A 21,984-nucleotide genomic window follows, 5' to 3' on the forward strand; every position below is an offset into this window, starting at 1 on the left:
CTCTTCAAAAGACTTAGCGGACGTCACCAGCTCGGTGAAAAATGTCCAGCTTGAAACTGGGGTCACCAAAGAGCTAATCAAGATGAATTATTGCTACGAATTAAACATTGGAAGAGTTCTCTTTATTAAATAAAAGTTATTTGGAGCCTGGAATTTCCCTTTAACACAGCAGCTACTGCTGGCAGCTGTTTTGTAGCTCAAGGAGATACACAGACTAAGGATTAAGCAAGGGATCATATGACAGAGAACTTGTTTCAAAGGATCACTACTGACAATTTGTTTGAAGTAAAGAAACAGTAACGCAAATGACTGCCCTACGGTAAGATCATTATCATAGTTATTTTCAACAATAGGCTAAAGATTACATTCTCCCAAAACAGGAGGCTACAGGTCTAAGAATTCCATCATTAATCATGTGAGCTCCCAGTGAAGGAGTCGGGTGCTCTGCGGAAGATTACCCAGAGGTAATGGTCCTCCAAATAGACCTTACATTAAGCAGTTTAATGTGTGTTTAGAGGCCAGGCCTGATAACAGTCTCTGAGAACAGCTGGTGCAAAATCCACAGATATGTCAAAAGGCCAGTCACTCATTTTACTTTGTCTTTTTCCCTATACAATGGAAACAGGTGAAGCTATGCACAAAACATTGGTTTTCCTCATTCCTTCACCAGAGTGTCCCATTAGTACTGAGCCATAGTAAAAATTAGCACATGGTACAACTTTGCATTATATTGCAAGGCAATTTTGAGGCACAACTGCAAGATATGGAATGTTCAATTTAACCCCAAATGATTTTGAAAGGGCTTCATCCCCCCTTTAAAATTAGCTTTGGGGAGTCATTGACTCTGGTGTCACGGTGTAAAGCACTTAATTAATGCTTTTTACTGTGTTTACTAAATATTACATTTTGTGGGACTTTGCAAGTTATGGACCCACAGATCCAAAGGAATAACGGCCTAAAGTGCATGTGTGGAATGTAAGGGGGAAAAATTCAGTTGTTTGCACCTCCCGTTAGCGCCTGAAGAGGGCGCAAAGTAACTGGCGCCTGGGCGCAGCGATGTTTGCACCGCTCGCGAAATTAACTAGACATTTTGCGACGGTGCTAAAAACTACCACCACGATCTCCTACACCGGCAGATTGTGACGTCAGTCGAGTGCGCAACGCTCCGTTAGCGCCCAGGAACGGAAATTGAGTGGCGCCCCCTGCCTTACCGCCTGCCGCTAGCAATGACAGGTTAAGGGGAGCGTTATGCTGTCAGAAAGGGACTGGGGGAGCGCTATTTAAAGGCGACCGCTTCCTGCCTTTTTTTGTCGGTGACATTTTTGCACCACACATTCTGAGAGAGAGAGAGAGAGAGAGACTTCTGGAGAGATTCAACGCTGTGTGAAGGAGTTTTGGGTACTGAGCAGCACTTTGCAGGTTGATTTTGATTTGCCCTTCCTTGTATCGATTTAGAAGAGACTATGGGGGCTGCACTCTGAGCTCTTTCCCTGGTTCTCTCCATTGTTCTTTCCAGCAGATTTGATGTACAGGTCTCTCCAGGCTGAGATTCAAGGCTACAATGAGCAGGATGTGGATGGAGTGCAAAATCAACCCTCCCCTTTAAGATAAAAATAGAAAAATGCTGGAGAAACTCAGCAGGTCAAGCAGCATCTGAGAAGAGAGAAACAGAGTTAGCGTTTCAGGTCGATGACCTTTCGTCAGAACTCCCCTTTAAGAACTGGATGGTGCCAGTGTGTCTGTATTCCATTGCTGACTGACATCACAAGAGCTTCGCCAGCGCTCTGAGGTAGCGCCTCGCTCCTCGGCCTTTGCGCCTTAAGAGCGGTGTGTAGTGTCTAATTTAGCGCTCCAATCACCTCCAGGGGCGATAAAAGCCATGTTTGCAGCCAGAGGCGATAATTAGCACCAGGCGCTAATCTTTGCGCCCGGCCGATAATTGCGCCCCAAATGGGGCGATACTGAATTTCTCCCCCTAAGTCTTTAAGAAGGTAGGAATGGACAGGTCACATTGTCCGCATGCCCGATACTGTAATGATCAGTAACATGTCATTCTAGAATGGTACACTAGGTGGAGATGTATGTTTAGTAAGGGGCTACCCACAAGGCAGTAGTCAAGATGGATGCCTGTACACTAGTCCACATGGCTGAATAAATGACTAGCTCAAGCTAGCTGTTCATAATGAAAACGTTTATTTATTTATGAACATAACATAGTACCAGGATTGGTAATATCTGCTGAATATTGTGAAACGCGACATGGAGAATTTGAAGCCACCAGAGGGTTTGAAACTCAGGGGAATGTCGACTGCAATTGGCGGACTTTCAAACAACAATTCAAACTCTACATTGCTGCCATCGGGTTCGGTACGATGCCAGACGCAAGGAAAATAGCGTTACTGCTCACGGTTGCAGGCCCGCAGGCGATAGAGGTATTTAATACGTTTGTATTTGATCAAGAGGAGGACAGAGAAAAAGTGGACGATGTGCTAAAGAAGTTTGATACACATTGTTCTCCCAAAAAGAATGAGACCTATGAGACATACGTGTTCCGTTCACGGACACAGCAGCAAAATGAGACTTTTGATAGCTTTGTGACCGATCTGAAACTGAAAGCACAGACATGTAATTTCTCTGAACTGAAATCATCCATGATTCGTGACCAGATTGTGTTTGGTATTCATGATAAAAAGGTCAGGGAACTTTTGTTGAGAGAAACTGAACTAACATTGGAGAAAGCTCTGAAAATATGCCATGCCAGTGAGCTAGCTCAGAAGCACGCGAAGACTTTCAGTGAAATTAATAATAATGCGACTGTAATGAGTGACAGTGCTGCTGTCAGTGCTGTGTTCTACAAGGGGAAGAAACAGGGGCAGAACAGAAATGCAAAGCAATCGGAGGATGGAAATTTTAATTGTAAACGCTGTGGTTACCAGCACCAGCCAAGACAATGCCCAGCGTTTGGGAAAATGTGCACAAAATGTAATGGAAAGAATCACTTTGCCAAACAATGCTTTTCAAAAGTAAAAACAAAGAAAGAACATAAAGTTAATGCAGTAAAAGAGGACACTGATTTAAGTGAGACATTTTTTGTAGGAATGGTGTCATGTGACAATATCAAAAAGGATACAGAAAATGTGCAGCCCTCAGGAATGGACAATGCTGAACATAAAGTTAATGCAGTAAAAGAGGACAAATGGATAATGCCACTGCAGGTAAATGGAGCATTAGTTACATTGAAACTAGACACTGGGGCAAAAGCAAACTTAATCAGTGTGAGTGACATTAAAAATATGAAAGAAAAGCCCAAAATACAGAAAAAGTCAGTACTACTGAAGAACTATAATGGACAGAAAATAGATAGCTTAGGTGTATGCAGACTTAAAGTGACAGTCAAAGACAAAGTGCATCACCTCATGTTTTCTGTTGTGGCTGAAGGACTTGATTCACTATTAGGTGACAAAGCTTGTGAGGACTTAGAACTGGTCAAGAGAGTCTACCGTATAAACTGTGCCATAAGCAGACCAGATGACTCAGTGGATTCTGTAGTGAATAATTTCCAGGATGTGTTCAAAGGATTTGGAGTTCTACCATTCACTTACAAGATCCAGCTAAAGGAGGATGCTCAGCCAGTGGTACATGCTCCTCAGAGAGTTCCAGCACCCCTACGTGACCGGCTCAAGAAAGAACTGGATAGAATGACCACACTAGGAGTCATCAGGAAAGTCGAAGAGCCAACAGACTGGGTTAACTCCATGGTATGTGTAAAGAAAAAGAACAATGATCTAAGAGTATGCATGGATCCAAAGGACTTAAATGCAAACATAAAACGTGAACAATACCAGATTCCCAAGCGAGAAGAAATCACCAGTGAAATGTCAGGTGCCAGATACTTCACAAAGCTCGATGCCTCACAAGGATTTTGGCAACTAAAACTGGATGAAGAGAGCACCAAATACTGTACCTTCAACACACCATTTGGCAGGTATTGTTTCCTCAGAATGCCTTTCGGGATAATATCTGCATCTGAAATCTTTCATAGAGCGATGGAACACATAATTGAAGGTCTGGAAGGAGTTCGGGTCTATGTTGATGACATCATCATCTGGGGCTCCACACTGAAAGAACACAATGAGAGACTGACTAAAGTGCTACAGAGCATACGCCGGAATGGACTGAAGCTTAACAAAGCCAAATGTCAGTTTGGCGCCCAGGAAGTCACTTTCCTAGGAGATAATCTATCTGGTAAAGGAATAGAGCCAGATATGGAAAAAGTAAATGCCATACTCAACATGCCCCGACCCACTGACAAAAAAGGAGTGCTACGCATCATGGGGATGATAAACTTCACAGGAAAGCTCATTCCTAACTTGTCAGCCAAGACAGCCTGTCTGCGAGACCTGCTACATAAAACAAATGAGTTCGCATGGACAGAAAGACATGAACAAGAGTGGATGAACCTTAAAACAGTGCTGACAACCACACCTGTACTCACCCTCTTTGACCCAACAAAGAGGATCAAAGTGTCAACGGATGCATCAAAAGGTGGCCTAGGCACGGTCTTGCTACAAGCAGAGGGTGAAGATTGGAAGCCTGTTGCCTATGCCTCCAGGTCTATGACTGATTCTGAGTGTCGATACGCCCAGATTGAAAAGGAATGTCTAGGCTTGGTAGTTGGACTAGAAAAGTTCCATGGCTACATATATGGACTTCCCACCTTCACAGTTGAGACAGACCACTGCCCACTGGTTGCCATCATAAAAAAAAATCTGAATGAGATGTCTCCAAGAATTCAACGACTCGTGATGAAGCTGCAAAGATATGACTTTGAACTGATCTACACACCAGGCAAACATATAGTGTTAGCAGATGCACTATCCCGAGCACCCACAATGAGTCATGTGAGCTCTACTGAGGAAGACGTGGATGTTCATGTGAGTATGGTCACTGCTGCGCTGCCCATGTCAGACACAAAATCAAAGCAAATAGCAGAAGAAACAGTAAAAGATACAGTGTTACAAACAGTAGAGAGCATTCACAATGGTTGGCCAAAAGGTTCCTGTCCAAAGTACTATCACATTAGGTCAGAGTTAAGTGTCGCAAGTGGACTATTACTAAAACAGAACAGAATAGTCATTCCACAGGCTCTACGTCAAGACATGCTCAAAATAATTCATGAGGAACACCTCGGAATTGAAAAATGCAAAAGGAGAGCAAGAGACACTGTTTATTGGCCTGGCATAAGTAAGGACATTGAGAACATGATAGGCATATGTGAGACATGTCAGAAACACCAAAACAAACAAGCAAAGGAGCCAATGGTAGTAGCTGACTTACCAACAGCACCATGGCAAAAGGTTGGTGTGGACCTTTTTCATTTGAATGGTAAATACTATCTAATAGTGATTGACTACTATTCTAACTATCCTGAGATGGTGCTGCTCTCAAGCACATCAGCAAGCAGTGTCATAATGCATGTTAAATCCATCTTCGCCAGACATGGAATTCCCAGGATTGCCGTTAGCGACAATGGTCCGTGCTTCAACTGTAAGGAGTGGCAACAGTTTGCAGCACATTATGACTTTCAGCACATCACATCCAGTCCTCTGTATGCTCAGTCGAAAGGTAAGGCAGAGAAAGGTGTTCAAGTTCTCAAACAGCTACTGAAGAAAGCAACAGAAAGCAAGTCTGATCCTTATCTCGCCCTGCTGAGCTACCGAGCCTCCCCTTTAGACTTTGGTTCTTCACCTGCTGAACTCCTAATGGGTCGCAAGTTGCGCACCACGCTACCCTGCTGTGCAAAAGAAAAGCAGAGTAAGGAACTGAGACAGAGACTTCAACTATTAAAGCTGAAACAGAAATCACACTATGACAAGTCATCCAAAACTCTGAAACCATTGACAAGGGATGATGTTGTCAGGATTGAGGATCCAGATGTATGAGGAAGTAGGACCAAGGTCATACACTGTTAGAACTGAGGAAGGACAGATTCTCAGGAGGAACCGCCGTTCCCTCCTGAAAACACAAGAAACTATCCAAGAGCAAATCGATGACAATGCCGCAACTGAATCTTGTCACTCACCACCAGAACAATCTAACACAAACACACATACAGGCTCTCATGAAAACACATCAGACTTACCTGTGCTGAGAAGATCCACACGTGAAGTAAAAAAGCCTGATAGACTTAATCTTTGAGTACAAAGAAAACTATAATAAAAGAATGAAAAGCTTAGAGTTCATAAAGTAAAGCTTTGAAAATGTGTTGACTGTTGTGAAGATGTTTATGTCGTTATGATTGATTGATATTGATTTTGTTTAACCTCAAAGAAAGGGGGATGTAATGATCAGTAACATGTCATTCTAGAATGGTACACTAGGTGGAGCTGTATGTTTAGTAAGGGACTACCCACAAGGCAGTAGTCAAGATGGATGCCTGTACACTAGTCCACATGGCTGAATAAATGACTAGCTCAAGCTAGCTGTTCATAATGAAAACGTTTATTTATTTATGAACATAACAGATACGAGACTCCCAAAACAAGCGCTCTACTCAGAGCTCCGGCACGGCAAGAGAGCCCCAGGTGGGCAGAGGAAACGCTTCAAGGACACCCTCAAAGCCTCCTTGAAAAAATGTAACATCCCCACCAACACCTGGGAATCCCTGGCCCAAGACCGCACAAAGTGGAGGAGAAGCATTCGGGAAGGCGCCGAACACCTCGAGTCTCTTCGCTGGGAGCAAGCGGAAGCCAAGCGCAGGCAGCGCAAGGAGCGCACATCAACCCAAGCACCCCACCCACCCGCCCCTTCAACCACCATCTGCCCCACCTGTGACAGAGACTGTAGGTCCCACATTGGACTCATCAGTCACCTGCGAACTCATTTTTAATGTGGAAGCAAGTCATCCTCGGTTCCGAGGGACTGCCGAGGAAGAAGAAGAGGAATGATGCACTATCATGCCACAATGTGTTGGAGTACCACGGAGTAGTGCTGTGGAGGTTCTATCTTGGAGTGCTCTGCGCTTATAATCTCAGCTTTACTGTACAGAGGCCAAGGATCTCCCCAGAGGAAGATCAGGAGAAAGTGCTGTCACTGGGTCACTTTCACACACTTTGGCAGCATGAGGTCCAGGTGATTTTAATCCCGGGCCTCATCTGCATCCCCACCCACCTCCCGAGATGGACAGGGAGCAGCAGCTGGCCGGCCGTGTAATTTCGGGCTGCAGGAGGCCACCAGCCAGGACCAAAGGAACAGTCGGCCGCAATGAGCTAAGTTGCAGGGAGGGGGTTTCGGGCGAATCTCGTGTTTGGGAAGTGGGGGGGCCGTGGAGCCTGCGGTAGGGCAGGCCTAAACCTGCTCGTCTTGGCCCCACAAAGAAAGTAAAATAAATGTACCCGTCTGGGCCCCTTCCTGCTGTCTTCACCTGGTGGGAAAGCCACAATGGCTTCCTCACTCAGGCCGCTGGTAAAAAATAGCAGCCGGTCCCCGACGATGATTCCTCGTAATCGATTGTGAAAATTCCTCAGTCACATTAACTGGAGGAAAAATTATCCGCACAAAACAAAAGTAGCAAGCATCCAGGGGAACCTTCTAGCTTCGCTGTTTTATCAAATCACATCGCAATGTGTTATTCCGGAATAGTTTTAAAACTCGTACAGTTTTATAAATCCGTTTCATTTCCTCATTTCCCTTTATGGAAATATTTCTAGTTTCATGTTTCAAAGATATTCATTGACAGTTTACAGCTGTGTCGCTCAGTAACAATTTTATACATGTGCAACATTGACTTGTGAGCTGGAGTTTAGAAGAATGAGAGGGGATCTCATTGAAACTTATAAAATTCTAACAGGACTAGACAGACTAGATGCAGGAAGGATGTTCCCGATGGCCAGGGAGTCCAGAACCAGGGGTCACAGTCTAAGGATAAGGGGTAAGCCATTTAGGACAGAAATGAGGAGGAATTTCTTCACCCAGAGAGTGGTGAACCTGTGCAATTCTCTACCACAGAAGGCAGTAGAGGCCAATTCATTAAATATATTCAAGAAGGAGTTAGATATATTTCTTAAGGCTAAAGGGATCAAGGGATATGGGGAGAAGGCAGGGACAGGGTACTGAATTTGGATGATCAGCCATGATCTCATTGAATGGCGGAACAGGCTCGAGGGGCCGAATGGCCTACTCCTGCTCCTATCTTCTATGTTTCTATACAGGAAAAAAATGGAAATTTATTTGAATAGATTTATATAAATTGAACTTTCTGAGAGGCGGCAGTCTTGTAGTATCTTGTATGTTTGTTTATTATCCGGCACCAATGGGACCGGCGTGGTGCCGGTTTATCAAAAAGTCCGGATTACAGAGAGGTATAGTTAAAAGGTACGAGAGCTCCATACACAGCAACAAATCCAGGCTTCCCTGTTGCTTAGCAACATGTGCAGGAACTCCGGCCACAGACCAAGCATCCCTGTTGCTTAGCAACAAGTGCACGAACCCCAGTTACACAGCCACAGATCCAGGAACTGCCACTAATATGAAGTAAAACTTACCTGAACCTACTCCTGAATTTTGCCGGTTAACAGAGATTTCCGGTTATTTAGGTACCGGTTAAAAGAGAGTTTCCTGCACTGTGTTTAAATATGCAAATACCTGAAGTTACAATATCAAGTCTAAGTGGTTTAAAAATCTTTTTTTCCCGACCATTAGATTTCCCTCATGCAATTGCTTTTTAGTGAGTGATGGGCAACTATGCGTGAACAAATGTGTCGAGAGCTGTGATTTTTATTTCTGCTTGCTGCACCTTCTGAGAAAGATCTGCACGGGCCAGCAATGGCCGCGGGTGGTGGCAGCATTTATACCCGCCCCCAGTGACCCAACTGTTCCCAGAGAAAACCATCTCTCCAGGTCATTCTCAGCACCTCCGGAAACAGCAGCACCAGCGCATTTACTCACCAGTAAGAGCTGCCACTGCTGGCAGCACCATCTGGGGATTATAACATTAATTGGGATAAAGAGTGCAGTATTAAGTCCAGGGAGCAGTAGTGTCATGGTTATGTTACTGGATGAGTAATCTAGAGGCCCGGACGAACAATTCGTGAGTTCATGGGTTACAAGTCTAGCACCATAACCACCACACCACCAAACCCAATTTAGTTAACTACTAGCAGGTGCCCAACACTCTCCTTTGATTTTACCTCCCTGTGGGAAGGGCCTGGCAATGACTCAGTGTTGTCCTATGGTTGAAATGATTGGGAGCTGAACATGTGTGTGGGGGATTGCCAGGGCAAGCTCGGTCCCACCACACAGAATTGTATAATATCTAATATTAATTCACTTAAGAGTATGATCACGAGATTTAAAAATATGTTGCCAACTTTGACAGGAAATTCGTTTCTTCCCCCCCAATTTTTTCAGTTCCCAGGCGGAATGAAGCCGCAGCATTCAGTCTTCTTCTGGGCCAGAAAGAAATTGCTGTACGAGAACCACGTAATGAAGGTACGGCTGTAATTTGCTTCTGTTGTGTAAGCTCTGAAAGTGGATGACTTCAGTACTGCAGCTACCTGCCGGCACTCTGCCAACACCGGTTTTACTGATGTTCTAAAGGGATACTCGCCGGAACTTCTCAACTGCGGCAAGGGTACAAGACGGGCGATATCGGATCGGACGCCCGTTACAGGCCCCGCCCAATTTTCCTTTCCATTATATTACACCCCCGTTGAAATTGAAATCTCCGCCTGCCAGGGGGTCAGTTTTAACTTTTGGGCTGCCGACTGACGGAGCGCATCGGGCAGGAGGGCCCGGGCTTCATTTAAGTGGCAGCGGCGAGCTGCAGACACCAAATGAGCATCACTCGCCGGATTCAGGCCCGGGTCGGCAGTGAGGTAAGTCTGGAGGGGGAGTGGGTTAGGGTGGCAATCACGGGCGGGGGAAGCCCAGGGTAGCAGCGACCCAGATTATTTTTGTGGAGACGGGAGGGGCAGTATTACCCATCTAGGCCCCACAAGAATAATTTAAAACGTACTTTTTTGGGGGCCTGCCAGTGAAACGTCAGAGAGTGCTCCGGCCAGTTCTGTCCTAAAATGGCAGTCGGGGTCCTGTGTCTGGCATATTAAAGGGAGCCTGAAACAGGTGGGCACTTCGGCCTCCCAATGGTAGGACCCTGTAAAAAGCCAGCAGGCAGAACGTCAACATTATAGGGCGGTAAGTCTACCGACCCTATTTTGAGGCCGTTACCACCCTGTAAACGCCGATTACACCAAGTTAAAACCGAACCCACTGTTTTCATGGCAAAAATCCATTTGGTAAACTTCTATTGTGTGTTTTACAAACAATCGATTCAGTCACATGTATTCCACTGAAACACATAAGCACATCAGTGCTGCATAATGCTGTGTGATAAAAATCACGCACAGCTCTCCCGGCTCAAACCCCTCCCCACATAAAAAAGATTGGTCACACTTTTTCATGGAGGTGGTGCGCCTTTAAAATGCACAACTCTGCAATTTCTCCATCAGTCAACTTCTCTAGATGTGTCTGCCAAAATGAGGGGAACAGAGTTGCTCTAAATTGGCTTTATGCGGTATCCTATTGATCCAACTCACTGGCCTACTGGCCTGCTGCACAAGAGATCCAGAAAGTGCGCCTATGCCAATGAAATCCTAGCCTTTGCTAGGCTACCTGGGAGATGTGGCCATGGTGTTCTCCCAGATCATTTGAAGTCAACTTATTTTTTCAGAAGCCAGGATGAAGGGTCAAGGTTCATAGTGTAGGGCACTATCAAGGTTTAATGGAGAAAATGAGGTAAATTAAGAAATAGCGATGAGGTGGCACAAGACTTGCCGCGCAAAACGGGGGTGGGGGGGGTGGTTGGGTGCGGTGGCAAATCGGCCGCCCATTATACACCCTGCCTGATTTTCCTTTCCATTCCGGAGTTGAATTTTAATTGGATTTTAAAGTCTTGAAGACTGTAGGAGGAAAGAAACGGAGGGAAAGGTTAAGTTAGAGTAGGAGACTGCGTGACAAGTCTTCATTTCAGCACAGTGGAGATATAGGGAGGAGGGTGAGTCTATAGCACGGGACATTTAGAGTTCAAAGGAAATGAAAAAGGGACGTTCAGAGGAGCACTGGCCATCGAAGAACTGATAAAATAGAGAAATACCAGAAAGGTTACCTGAGCCTGTACTGCTGATGGGCATCTCTTCACAGCGGTAATAGCAGGGGCCTTTCAGCAGCTCACCTGTCAACTATTTCAAGGGTGACAATGTGTGGCACAGGGAGCCTAAACTAGGTGGGAGAATCTTTAAATGTGAAAATGAAAAGAAATCTCTTCAGCAACCTACAGTAAAGCCTTTTTCCCTTCAAAGTAAGATTTTCAAATAAATAAATATACGCCAGTTGGTACTGGTTAAATAATCAAGTCTCTGTGTTTCTTTTTAGATATTTCTGTGGACTGCAGTTTTAACCAAGGAGTTTGTGAATGGATACAGGACACAGAGGATGACTTTGACTGGGACGTTGCTGATCGGCCGAATGGTAATTATTTATTTAATTCAGGTACAGCTTATTGGAATGGAATTTAGTTTTTTAAGTAAAAACATCGCTATTGAACATGTACTCAGTTGTATTTATACTTTTTAATGTCACAGAGAGAAATCTAGAAACTAATATAATGGGGCCGTTATTTTTATCATAAGATCACTTCCATTAATTACCATTTCCCAATCCCATTGTACCCAGAGAAGCACATGGGTTAGTACCTACCATGGCACCTAGGTTGGTATCTCTTAAAGATACTGCTACGTCTTAGAGAATTGGCAAAAGCACCAGGGAGGAGATGAGGAGGAAATTTTTTACGCAGCGAGTTGTTATGATCTGGGAAACATTGCAGGGCTATGAGGGAAGAGCAGGGGAGTGGGACTAATTAGATAGCTCTTTCAAAGTGCCGGCACAGGCACGCTGGGCCAAATGGCCTCCTTCCGTGCTCTATGATTCTGTGAAATCCTGGTGTGATTACTAGGCCTCTTTTTACTCTCTCGCTTTCCCTCCATTTACTTTCTTACAATCGCTCTGTTGAACTTTATCTTGCCTTCCCTTCTCCCCCTCCCCTCCCCCGGCTCGTATGCTATTATGGAACTCCTCCGTCTTCCCTTCCTCCGACAATGTACCATTTTTTAACACCCAAGTTTGTCACCAGCTGATCACTACTTCTTGAATTAGCTCAAGGTGGCATGAATTACAAGCTTCAGCCTTCAACTAGGTTTCAACTGAGAAACATTAAAGGATAGATGGATTTCTAGAAGACAGCTACTACCCTGGATTGAGTCCCCGTCATTAACCGATGTTATCTTCCACTCACAAGGTGTTGGACACTACATGGCAGTCCCTGCATTTGTCGGTCTTAAGAACGAGGTTGGTCACTTGAAGCTTCTCATCGGTGACCTGACTCCGAAGAAGGATTTCTGTTTGACATTTAAGTATCGGCTTGTGGGAGAGAGGGTCGGAAAACTACGGATACTTTCCAATAATGAGGATCCTTGGGAGATGAGTGGAGACAAAGAAGAAGGCTGGAAGGTTGGAAGCGTCACAGTATCAGCTAAAAACAGCTCTGAAACCCAGAGAAATGTAAGTCAGTAGCTGCTTGCTACTTCTAATAAGGCAAATAGTTTGAGTTTTTGATTGATAGCAGTAATGAGGAAGAGGACTAGGATTCCTGTTGTTTTGGTGGATATATATTATCTACGCTGTATAAAGTGCCTCGGGTTAGTTAGAACCTGTAATCTCAACAATAAAATGATTTAGAAAATTGTTGGGATTACATTAAACACACATGTAACTGAGATAAATCATGTAAAAATTAAACAAAGTGATTTAAGCTTTGACAGCTGACTCTCCCTCATTGGTTTCGCAGCACACCCAATACGATCTACCACACACTGCGATGTAACTCACACAGCTGGGAGTTCCGGATTTTCTCTCTCCAAAAGTTTAATTATCTCGCCATATTCTGGAAATAAAATTGAGGGAGAAAGTTTTTTTTCTTTGCTTTGATGAAATGAATTGAAAAGATCCAATAATGAACACACGCAAGCTTTTAAATATAACTTCCCCCCCAAACCCACAAAATTTGTAGGGGAAATGAGTGGCTTTTGGAAAGCTCACATGGTTTCATTAAAGAGGTCAAACACATGGGTGAAACTATGGAAACGCCTGTTTTTCTCTGTAATTAACAATCTGCTAAGAAAAATCACAGGAACACTGTTTTGAAATGTGAATTGCTGAGATGCCGATTTTCTTAGCGTGTCACAAATTATGGAGACAACAGGTGCTCTCCTGTTGTTCGCTGCGAGACATTTCAGCTCCCCACCCTGCATGATTAGATAGAGGCAAGCATGTTCCAAAATGCCATTACAAAGACATGTTTTAAAAGCTCTGGTGATGGCCAGACAAGTAGTCATTTCTTTGTGAAGCAGAATTGAGAGGGGATCTCATTGAAACTTATAAAATTCTGGCAGGACTGGACAGACTAGATGCAGGGAGGATGTTCCCGATGGTTGGGGAGTCCAGAACCAGGGGTCACAGTCTAAGGATAAGGGGTAAGCCTTTTAGGGCTGAGATGAAGAGGAATTTCTTCACCCAGAGAGTGGTGAACCTGTGGAATTCTCTACCACAGAAGGCAGTTGAGGCCAATACATTAAATATATTCAAGAAGGAGTTAGATATATTTCTTAAGGCTAAAGGGATCAAAGGGTATGGGGAGAAAGCAGGGACAGGGTACTGAATTTGGATGATCAGCCATGATCGCACTGAATGGCGGAGTAGGCTCGAGGGGCCAAATGGCCTACTCCTGCTCCTATCTGCTATATTTCTATGTTTCTATGACTTTATGTTTTGAGATCACACAAGTCACCAAAGATCAGGAAGATGACAAATTACTAAATGCATTTTGCCTTGTGACAATAAGACATTTGGCAGAAAGCAAGTGGGGTAAGTGGATATTACTCATTCTGAGCAGAGTGTTTAAACGATGCATGTCAGAATTCCCCCCCAGGGATCCATGGAAAAAGCAAATACATCTGATCCTTCATTTGAAAGCAAAAGTGGCAGGCATTTTATTTTAAAATATTTTACAGATACAGCTCCTCAGTGATGGAGTTTCTGAAAGGGGCACTGTCTTTATGAAACAGTGTTTGTCAAATGTGGTTTTCTATGCGGAGAGGACTGTGGTAGAGCAGCCCTGCCTCACTTCCACCAGGATAGTGTCACAGACAAGTGATGTGACAGTGGGCTAGATTTTTGCCTTCACCGCCTGGGCAGTAATCTGGCAGAGACGGATCGCCCGCTCGTCATAGAACCCATCTGAATGCAATCAATGGAATGAAAATCAGGCAGGTTCTATAAAGTGCGAGCAATCTACTCTGTCAGATTACTGTTACCGTGGGAATGGTCCCCGGGCATCAGTTGAGAGATGGGGCTCTGGAGGCAATCAAGGGGGTGTGCTTTCCTGGCCGTGACTGAGAGATGGGGGTGGAGCCCAGGACAAGGAAGGCCCAAGGCTTCCTTGTGAGGCCCGGAAGAACACACTTAGAGTTACATTTTACAAACTTACCTGCTGGGCCTCTTCCGGCCTTCAATTCGGCTCCCGGCAGGTCTAGCCTGATGGGGAACTCGTCACTGCATCCCCCACTCAGGTCTGCGACTCATATCGCACTCATCGAGACCCGGAATGCATATTTAAGGAAGGGCCCCATTTCCTTCCTGCCAGTTTTGTGCTCGCCTGCTAACTAGAGCAGGTCAAGATCGGGACAGGGCAGCAAGGCAGTGGGGTTAAGTGACTGGCCTCATTTTAATTGCCCCCCGCCCTGTTTCTGCCAGTCAGCAGGAGTTTAAATCAGGGCCACTGAATCACACTGCACAGAAGGAGGGTCACATAGTGGTTATGTTACTGGACTAGTAACCCAGAGGCCTGGACTATTGATCCAGAGACGTGAGTTCAAATCCCACCACGCCAGCTGGGGAATTTAAATTCAGTTAATTAAATAAATCTGGAATAAAAAGCTAGTATCAGTAATGGTGATCATGAAACTATCGGATTATCTGGTTCACTAATGTCCTTTAGGGAAGGAAATCTGCTGTCCTTCCCTGGTCTGGCCTATATGTGAATCCAGACCTACTGCAATGTGGTTGACTCTTAACTGCCCTCTGAAATGGCCCAGCAAGTCACTCAGTTGTACACAACGGCTACGATAAACAAGAAGAAGAATAAAAGGACCACCGGTCATTGACCTAAGCACCGGCTTCGGACACGACAACGGCACACCCAGCCCAGTCGACCCTGCAAAGTCCTCCTCACTAACATCTGGGGTCTTGCGCCAAGATTGGGAGAGCTGTCCCACAGACTAGTCAAGCAGCAGCCTGACATAGTCATACTCACAGAATCATACCTTTCAGCCAATGTCCCGAACTCCTCCATCACCATCCCTGGGTATGTCCTGTCCCACCGGCAGGACAGACCCACCAGGGGTGGTGGCACAGTGGTATACAGTCAGGAAGGAGTGGCCCTGGGAGTTCTCAACATTGACTCCGGACCCCATGAAGTCTCATGGCTTCAGGTCAAGCATGGGCAAGGAAACCTCCTGCTGATTACCAGCTACTGCCCTCCCTCAGCTGATGAATCAGTACTCCGCCATGTTGAACACCACTTGGAAGAAGCACTGAGAGTAGCAAGGGCACAGAATGTACTCTGGGTGGGGGACTTCAATGTCCATCACCAAGAGTGGCTCGGTAGCACCACAACTGACCGAGCTGGCCGAGTCCTGAAGGGCATAACTGCCAGTCTGGGCCTGTGACAGGTGGTAAATGAACCAACAAGAGGGAAAAACCTACTCGACCTCGTCCTCACCAATCTACCTGTCACAAATGCATCTGTCCATGACAGTATTGGTAGCAACGGCCACCGCACAGTCATGGTGGAGAAGAAGTCCCATCTTCACACTGAGGACACCCTCCATCGGGCTGTGTGGCACTACCACCGTGCTAAATGGGATAGATTCAAAACAGATCTAACAGCTCAAAACTGGGCATCCATGAGGCGCTGTGGGCCATCAGCAGCAGCAGAATTATACTCCACCACAATCTGTAACCTCATGGGCCGGCATATCCCTCACTCTACCATTACCACCAAGCCAGGGGACCAACCCTGGTTCAACAACAAGTGAGAAGAGCATGCCAGGAGCAGCACCAGGCGTACCTAAAAATGAGGTGCCAACCTGGAGTAGCTGCAACACAGGACTACATGCATACTAAAAAGCGGAAGCAGCATGCTATAGACAGGGCTAAGCGATCCCACAATCAACGGATCAGATCAAAGCTCTGCAGTCCTGCCACATCCAGTCGTGAATGGTGGTGAACCATTAAACAACTAAAGGGAGGGGGACACTCCATGAATATCCCCATCCTCAATGATGGTGGAGCCCAGCACGCGAGTGCAAAAGACAAGGCTGAAGCGTTTGCAACCATCTTCAGCCAGAGTGCCAAGTGGATTGTCCATCTTGGCCTCATCCTGAGGTCCCCACCATCACAGAAGCCAATTCGATTCACTCCACGTGATATCAAGAAACGGCTGAGCGCACTGGATACAGCAAAGGCTATGGGCCCCGACAACATCCCGGCTGTCGTGCTGAAGACTTGTGCTCCAGAACTAGCCGCGCCTCTAGCCAAGCTGTTCCAGTACAGCTACAACACTGGCATCTATCCAACAATGTGAAAAACTGCCCAGATATGTCCTGTCCACAAAAAGCAGGACAAATCCAAACCAGCCAATTACCGTCCCATCAGGCTACTCTCAATCATCAGCAAAGTGATGGAAGGTGTCGTCAACAGTGCTATCAAGCAGCACTTACTCACCAGTAGCCTGTCACTGATGCTCAATTTGGGTTCTGCCAAGACCACTCGGCTCCCGACCTTATTACAGCCTTGATCCAAACATGGACAAAAGAGCTGAATTCCAGAGGTGAGGTGAGAGTGATTGCCCTTCACATCAAGGCAGCATTTGACCGAGTGTGGCATCAAGGAGCCCTATTAAAATTGTAGTCACTGGGAATCAGGGGGAAAACTCTCCATTGGCTGCAGTCATACCTAGCCAAAGGAAGATGGTTGTAGTTGTTGGAGGTCAATCATCTCAGCCCCAGGACATCGCTGCAGGTGTTCCTCAGGGCAGTGTCTTAGGCCCAACCATCTTCAGCTGCTTCATCAATGACCTTGCCTCCATCATAAGGGCAGAAGTGGGGATGTTCGCTCATGATTGCACAGTGTTCAGTTCCATTCTCAACTCCTCAGATAATGAAGCAGTCCATGCCTACATGCAGCAAGACCTGGATAACATTCAGGCTTGGGCTGATAAGTGGCAGATAACATTCGCGCCACAGAAGTGCCAAGCGATGACTATCTCCAACAAGCAAGAGTCTAACCACTGCCCCTTGACATTCAATGGCATTACCATCGCCAAATCCCCCACCATCAATATTCTGGGAGTTACCATTGACCAGAAACTTAACTGGACCAGCTACATAAATACTGTGGCAACAAGAGCAGGTCAGAGGCTAGATATTCTACAAGGCACAAGTCAGGAGTGTGATGGAATACTCTCCACTTGCCTGGATGAGTGCAGCTCTAACAACACTCAAGAAGCTTGACACCATCCAGGACAAAGCAGTCTGCTTGACTGGCACCCCATCCACCACCTTAAACATTCACTCCCTCCACCACCGGTGCAACAAGGCTGCAGTGTGTACCATCTACAAGATGCACTGCAGCAACACGCCAAGGCTTCTTCGGCAGCACCTCCCAAACCCATGACCTCTACCACCTTGAAGGACAAGGGCGGAAGTTTGGGTACGTTTCGAGAATGGGAACAGCTAGAATACCTTTCATGGCCCTGCACACGGAGGTACATGGAACAAGAAGCCGAGAAAGCGCTGGATAGACAATCTCAAGAGCCACTTGTCATAGAAAGAGATACAGATGACAGAAGTAGCCAGGCTGGTTCAGAGCCAACAACAATGGAGTGAATTCAATCATCACTCCTAAGCTGACGGACGGGAATTTAGCATTATTAGTAGTAACATAACCACTACGTGAGCTGTGGATGGTTCGTGGTGAGGTATAGTCTAGAGTCTATTATAAAAGATGTAATAGCAGAGCACTTGGAAAGCAGTGACAGGATCGGACAAAGTCAACATGGATTTACAAAAGGTAAATCATGCTTGACTAATCTACTGGAATTTTTTGAGGATGTAACTGGTAAAATAGATAAGGGAGAACCAGTGGATGTGGTGTATTTGGACTTTCAGAAGGCTTTCGATAAGGTCCCGCATAAGAGATTAGCGTGCAAAATTAAGGCACATGGGATTGGGGGCAAGGTATTGACTTGGATAGAGAACTGGTTGGCGGACAGAAAGCAAAGAGTTGGAATAAACGGGTCGTTTTCCAAGTGGCAGGCAGTGACTAGTGGGGTACCGCAAGGATCGGTCCTAGGACCACAGCTGTTCACAATATATATTAATGATCTGGACGAGGGAATTGGATGTAATATCTCCAAATTTGCAGACGACACAAAGCTGGGTGGGAGGGTGAGCTGTGAGGAGGATGTCGTGAAACTCCAGTACGATTTGGACAGGTTGGGTGATTGGGCAGAAACATGGCAAATGCACTATAATGTGGATAAATGTGAGGTTATCCACTTTGGTGGCAAAAACAGGAAGGCACATTATTATTTGAATGGCAATAGATTGGGAGAAGGGGAAGTGCAAAGAGACCTGGGTGTTCTTGTGCACCAGTCGCTGAAGGTAAGCATGCAGGTGCAGCAGGCGGTTAAGAAGGCAAATGGTATGTTGGCCTTCGTAGCAAGAGGGTTCGAGTACAGGAACAAGGATGTCTTGCTACAGTTGTACAGGGCCTTAGTGAGACCGCACCTTGAGTATTGTGTGCAGTTTTGGTCGCCTTACCTGAGGAAGGACGTTCTTGCCATGGAAGGAGTGCAGCAAAGATTCACCAGGCTGATACCTGGGATGGCAGGAATGACGTATGAGGAGAGATTGGGTCGATTGGGCTTATACTCACTGGAGTTTAGAAGATTGAGAGGGGATCTCATCGAAACCTATAAAATTCTGTCAGGCCTGGACAGACTAGATGCAGGAAGGATGTTTCTGATGGTTGGGGAGTCCAGAACCAGGGGTCACAGTCTAAGGATAAGGGGTAAGCCATTTAGGACAGAGATGAAGAGGAATTTCTTCACCCAGAGAGTGGTGAACCTGTGGAATTCTCTGCCACAGAGGGCAGTGGAGGCCAGTTCATTAAATATATTCAAGAAAGAGTTGGATATATTTCTTAAGGCTAAAGGGATCAAGGGATATGGGGAGAAGGTAGGGACAGGGTACTGAATTTGGATGATCAGCCATGATCTCATTGAATGGCGGAGCAGGCTCGAAGGGCCGAATGGCCTACTCCTGCTCCTATCTTCTATGTTTCTATGTTTCTAAAAGGGAAGAGATCAAACACACAGCATCAAGGGGAAAATATTTGTTGTTATCACTTATGACTTATGCATTTGAATTTTGTGCTTTTTTTTAAATGATCTTGTAGATTGTATTTGAAGCAGAGAGAGGAAAGGGCAGAATTGGCGAAATTGGATTGGACAATGTTATTCTGACCTCTGGACCTTGCCAAGAAGAGACCTCAAAGAATGACAACTGAGAGACATACATTAAATTTAAAACTCCTGAATTCTTGGGCCTGCAAACATGTGAGAGCACTGCAACCCACTTCAGACCAGACTGCTCTCCAGCGGATAAAATATGACATTTTTGCAGTGAAATACTCATATTCTGGTGCCTGCATTTCTTTGGCATTGCAGGATTTTTACACTCAAGGTTGTGGTATTAACTATTACGAGCATCTTATTGTATGTTTCCTAACTGTACAATTGTAATGTTGTTGTATCAGTCTAGCCAAGGTGCTGTGTATATCAGGTGTGCACTCTCCCAATGATCTTAAAACTAACTACTCACCTGCCAGTTCTTTTACTTGGCCCATTGGAGATTCCGTTTTCTAATTGGTTTTTACTGTCATGGGTCATTGACAACAATATTTTGTCCAATGCTATACTATATGCTAACCAAGCAATGTGATTAAACACAAGGCTTTTGTAAATGTAAATCTATTAAAAAAAAGTACTCTATGATATTTGAAAAATAATAATAATGTAATTTTTAAACTTGACACAGCCATTACCTTCAGGGTTTTAAGACATTTCCCTTGGTTTTTAATTAAACAGTGGCTCCTAGATTCTTCTCTATAACACCTGGGAAAAGTTAATTTTCTGGACACTACAGAGAGGAAAAAGGGGGAAAGACCCTTATGTCAGATCTGCGCCCCCCCCCCCCTACTGATGTTGTCCCAGGATTTCCGGGGCCTCCATAAGAAGGAGGATCTTGGCCAACATCTGCAATAGGTGCAGGCCCAGCATATCCACCTAGAGGGGGCATTTCAGGTCCTCGTGCCTGAACCTCCTTTTCTAATGACCAAGGGATGCCCATTTTCAGTGATGCCCCAAGAAGCTGGCGATGCCCTTTGCATCCGAGACCCCTCGGATCAGACAAACTGAGGCAGACTGGCAGCAAAGCGAGGAGGGCCCAAAAGATAGGATTCAGCTTTTATTGCAGGTACCCACAAGATCTTTGGGCCTTTGGGCCTTCCATCTACTGTTCTCCAACAGCAGCCAGTAGGGTCCCAAGACTGGCACATGGCGGCCCGGATAGTCAGAGAAACGTCAAGGGCCAATGTGTTTAATGGTGGGAAAATCAAAGTTCTTCAGAAAATCAGTGTGAATAGACCGCTTTAATATGATGGCTAAATCACTATCTGTACCTCTATAACTCCAGTGTTCTGTACCAGTGTTGAATTTTGATACCGATATTTTGTATTATTTCTTGTGTATTTGTACAACATTTTGCAATAAAATTTTCTCTTTATAGAAAAACGCCTTTTTCTGAACCTGACGTCTGAGATTTTTTTAAATGCCATTATCACAGAGCAATGCCTCAAGTTGCTGAGGTTACAGGAGGGTGAGTGGCAGCCCTGCCTCTCACACTCACTTGAGTTGGCTGGGTTCCAGCTGTTCTTAGTCAAGCTGTTAAGTCTAAGAGTGATCTATCTCCTGGGAGGATGAATGAGAAAGCCGATAGTACACAGCTCACTCCAGCTGAATCCACAATTGTAGAGAGGTCCTCAGTCTAGGTCCGTCCTTTGCTCACAGTGGAAGAAGGATATCTAGTAATACGAACATACAAAATCGATGGGCAGAAAAGGACCAGCTGGTCCATCAAGCCTGCTCCACACCGTGATGGCCGGAGCATCATGACTAAACATTTCCTCCCCGCCTCCTTCCATGTCTCTCCACCCACACTCCCCGCCTCCCTCCGTGTCTCTCCACCCACACTCCACCGCCTCCCTCCGTGTCTCTCCACCCACACTCCACCGCCTCCCTCCGTGTCTCTCCACCCACACTCCACCGCCTCCCTCCGTGTCTCTCCACCCACACTCCCCGCCTCCCTCCGTGTCTCTCCACCCACACTCCACCGCCTCCCTCCGTGTCTCTCCACCCACACTCCCCGCCTCCCTCCGTGTCTCTCCACCCACACTCCACCGCCTCCCTCCGTGTCTCTCCACCCACACTCCCCGCCTCCCTCCGTGTCTCTCCACCCACACTCCACCGCCTCCCTCCGTGTCTCTCCACCCACACTCCCCGCCTCCCTCCGTGTCTCTCCACCCACACTCCACCGCCTCCCTCCGTGTCTCTCCACCCACACTCCCCACCTCCCTCCGTGTCTCTCCACCCACACTCCACCGCCTCCCTCCGTGTCTCTCCACCCACACTCCCCGCCTCCCTCTGTGTCTCTCCACCCACACTCCCCGCCTCCCTCCGTGTCTCTCCAC

General features: G+C 46.0%; 1 protein-coding gene across 3 annotated transcripts in view; it reads left to right on the forward strand.

Moving 5' to 3' along the window:
• Positions 1-21,036, forward strand: part of egfl6 (EGF-like-domain, multiple 6) — a 111,552-nt gene extending 90,516 nt beyond the window's left edge. For 2 of the 3 annotated variants that reach the window (XM_086006267.1, XM_086006265.1), the window contains 4 exons: positions 9,409-9,489; positions 11,431-11,526; positions 12,353-12,615; positions 19,633-21,036. In XM_086006267.1, the coding sequence (XP_085862393.1) occupies positions 9,409-9,489; positions 11,431-11,526; positions 12,353-12,615; positions 19,633-19,743 (551 nt within the window). In that variant the 3' untranslated portion in view covers positions 19,744-21,036. The other variant, XM_086006268.1, reaches the window with a different exon arrangement.
• Positions 21,037-21,984: the final 948 nt, after the last annotated feature.

The sequence above is a fragment of the Somniosus microcephalus genome, chromosome 14 (genome assembly GCF_052327205.1).
Source record: "Somniosus microcephalus isolate GS21.2 chromosome 14, FLI_Smic_1.0, whole genome shotgun sequence".
In the NCBI taxonomy this organism is placed as follows: domain Eukaryota; kingdom Metazoa; phylum Chordata; class Chondrichthyes; order Squaliformes; family Somniosidae; genus Somniosus; species Somniosus microcephalus.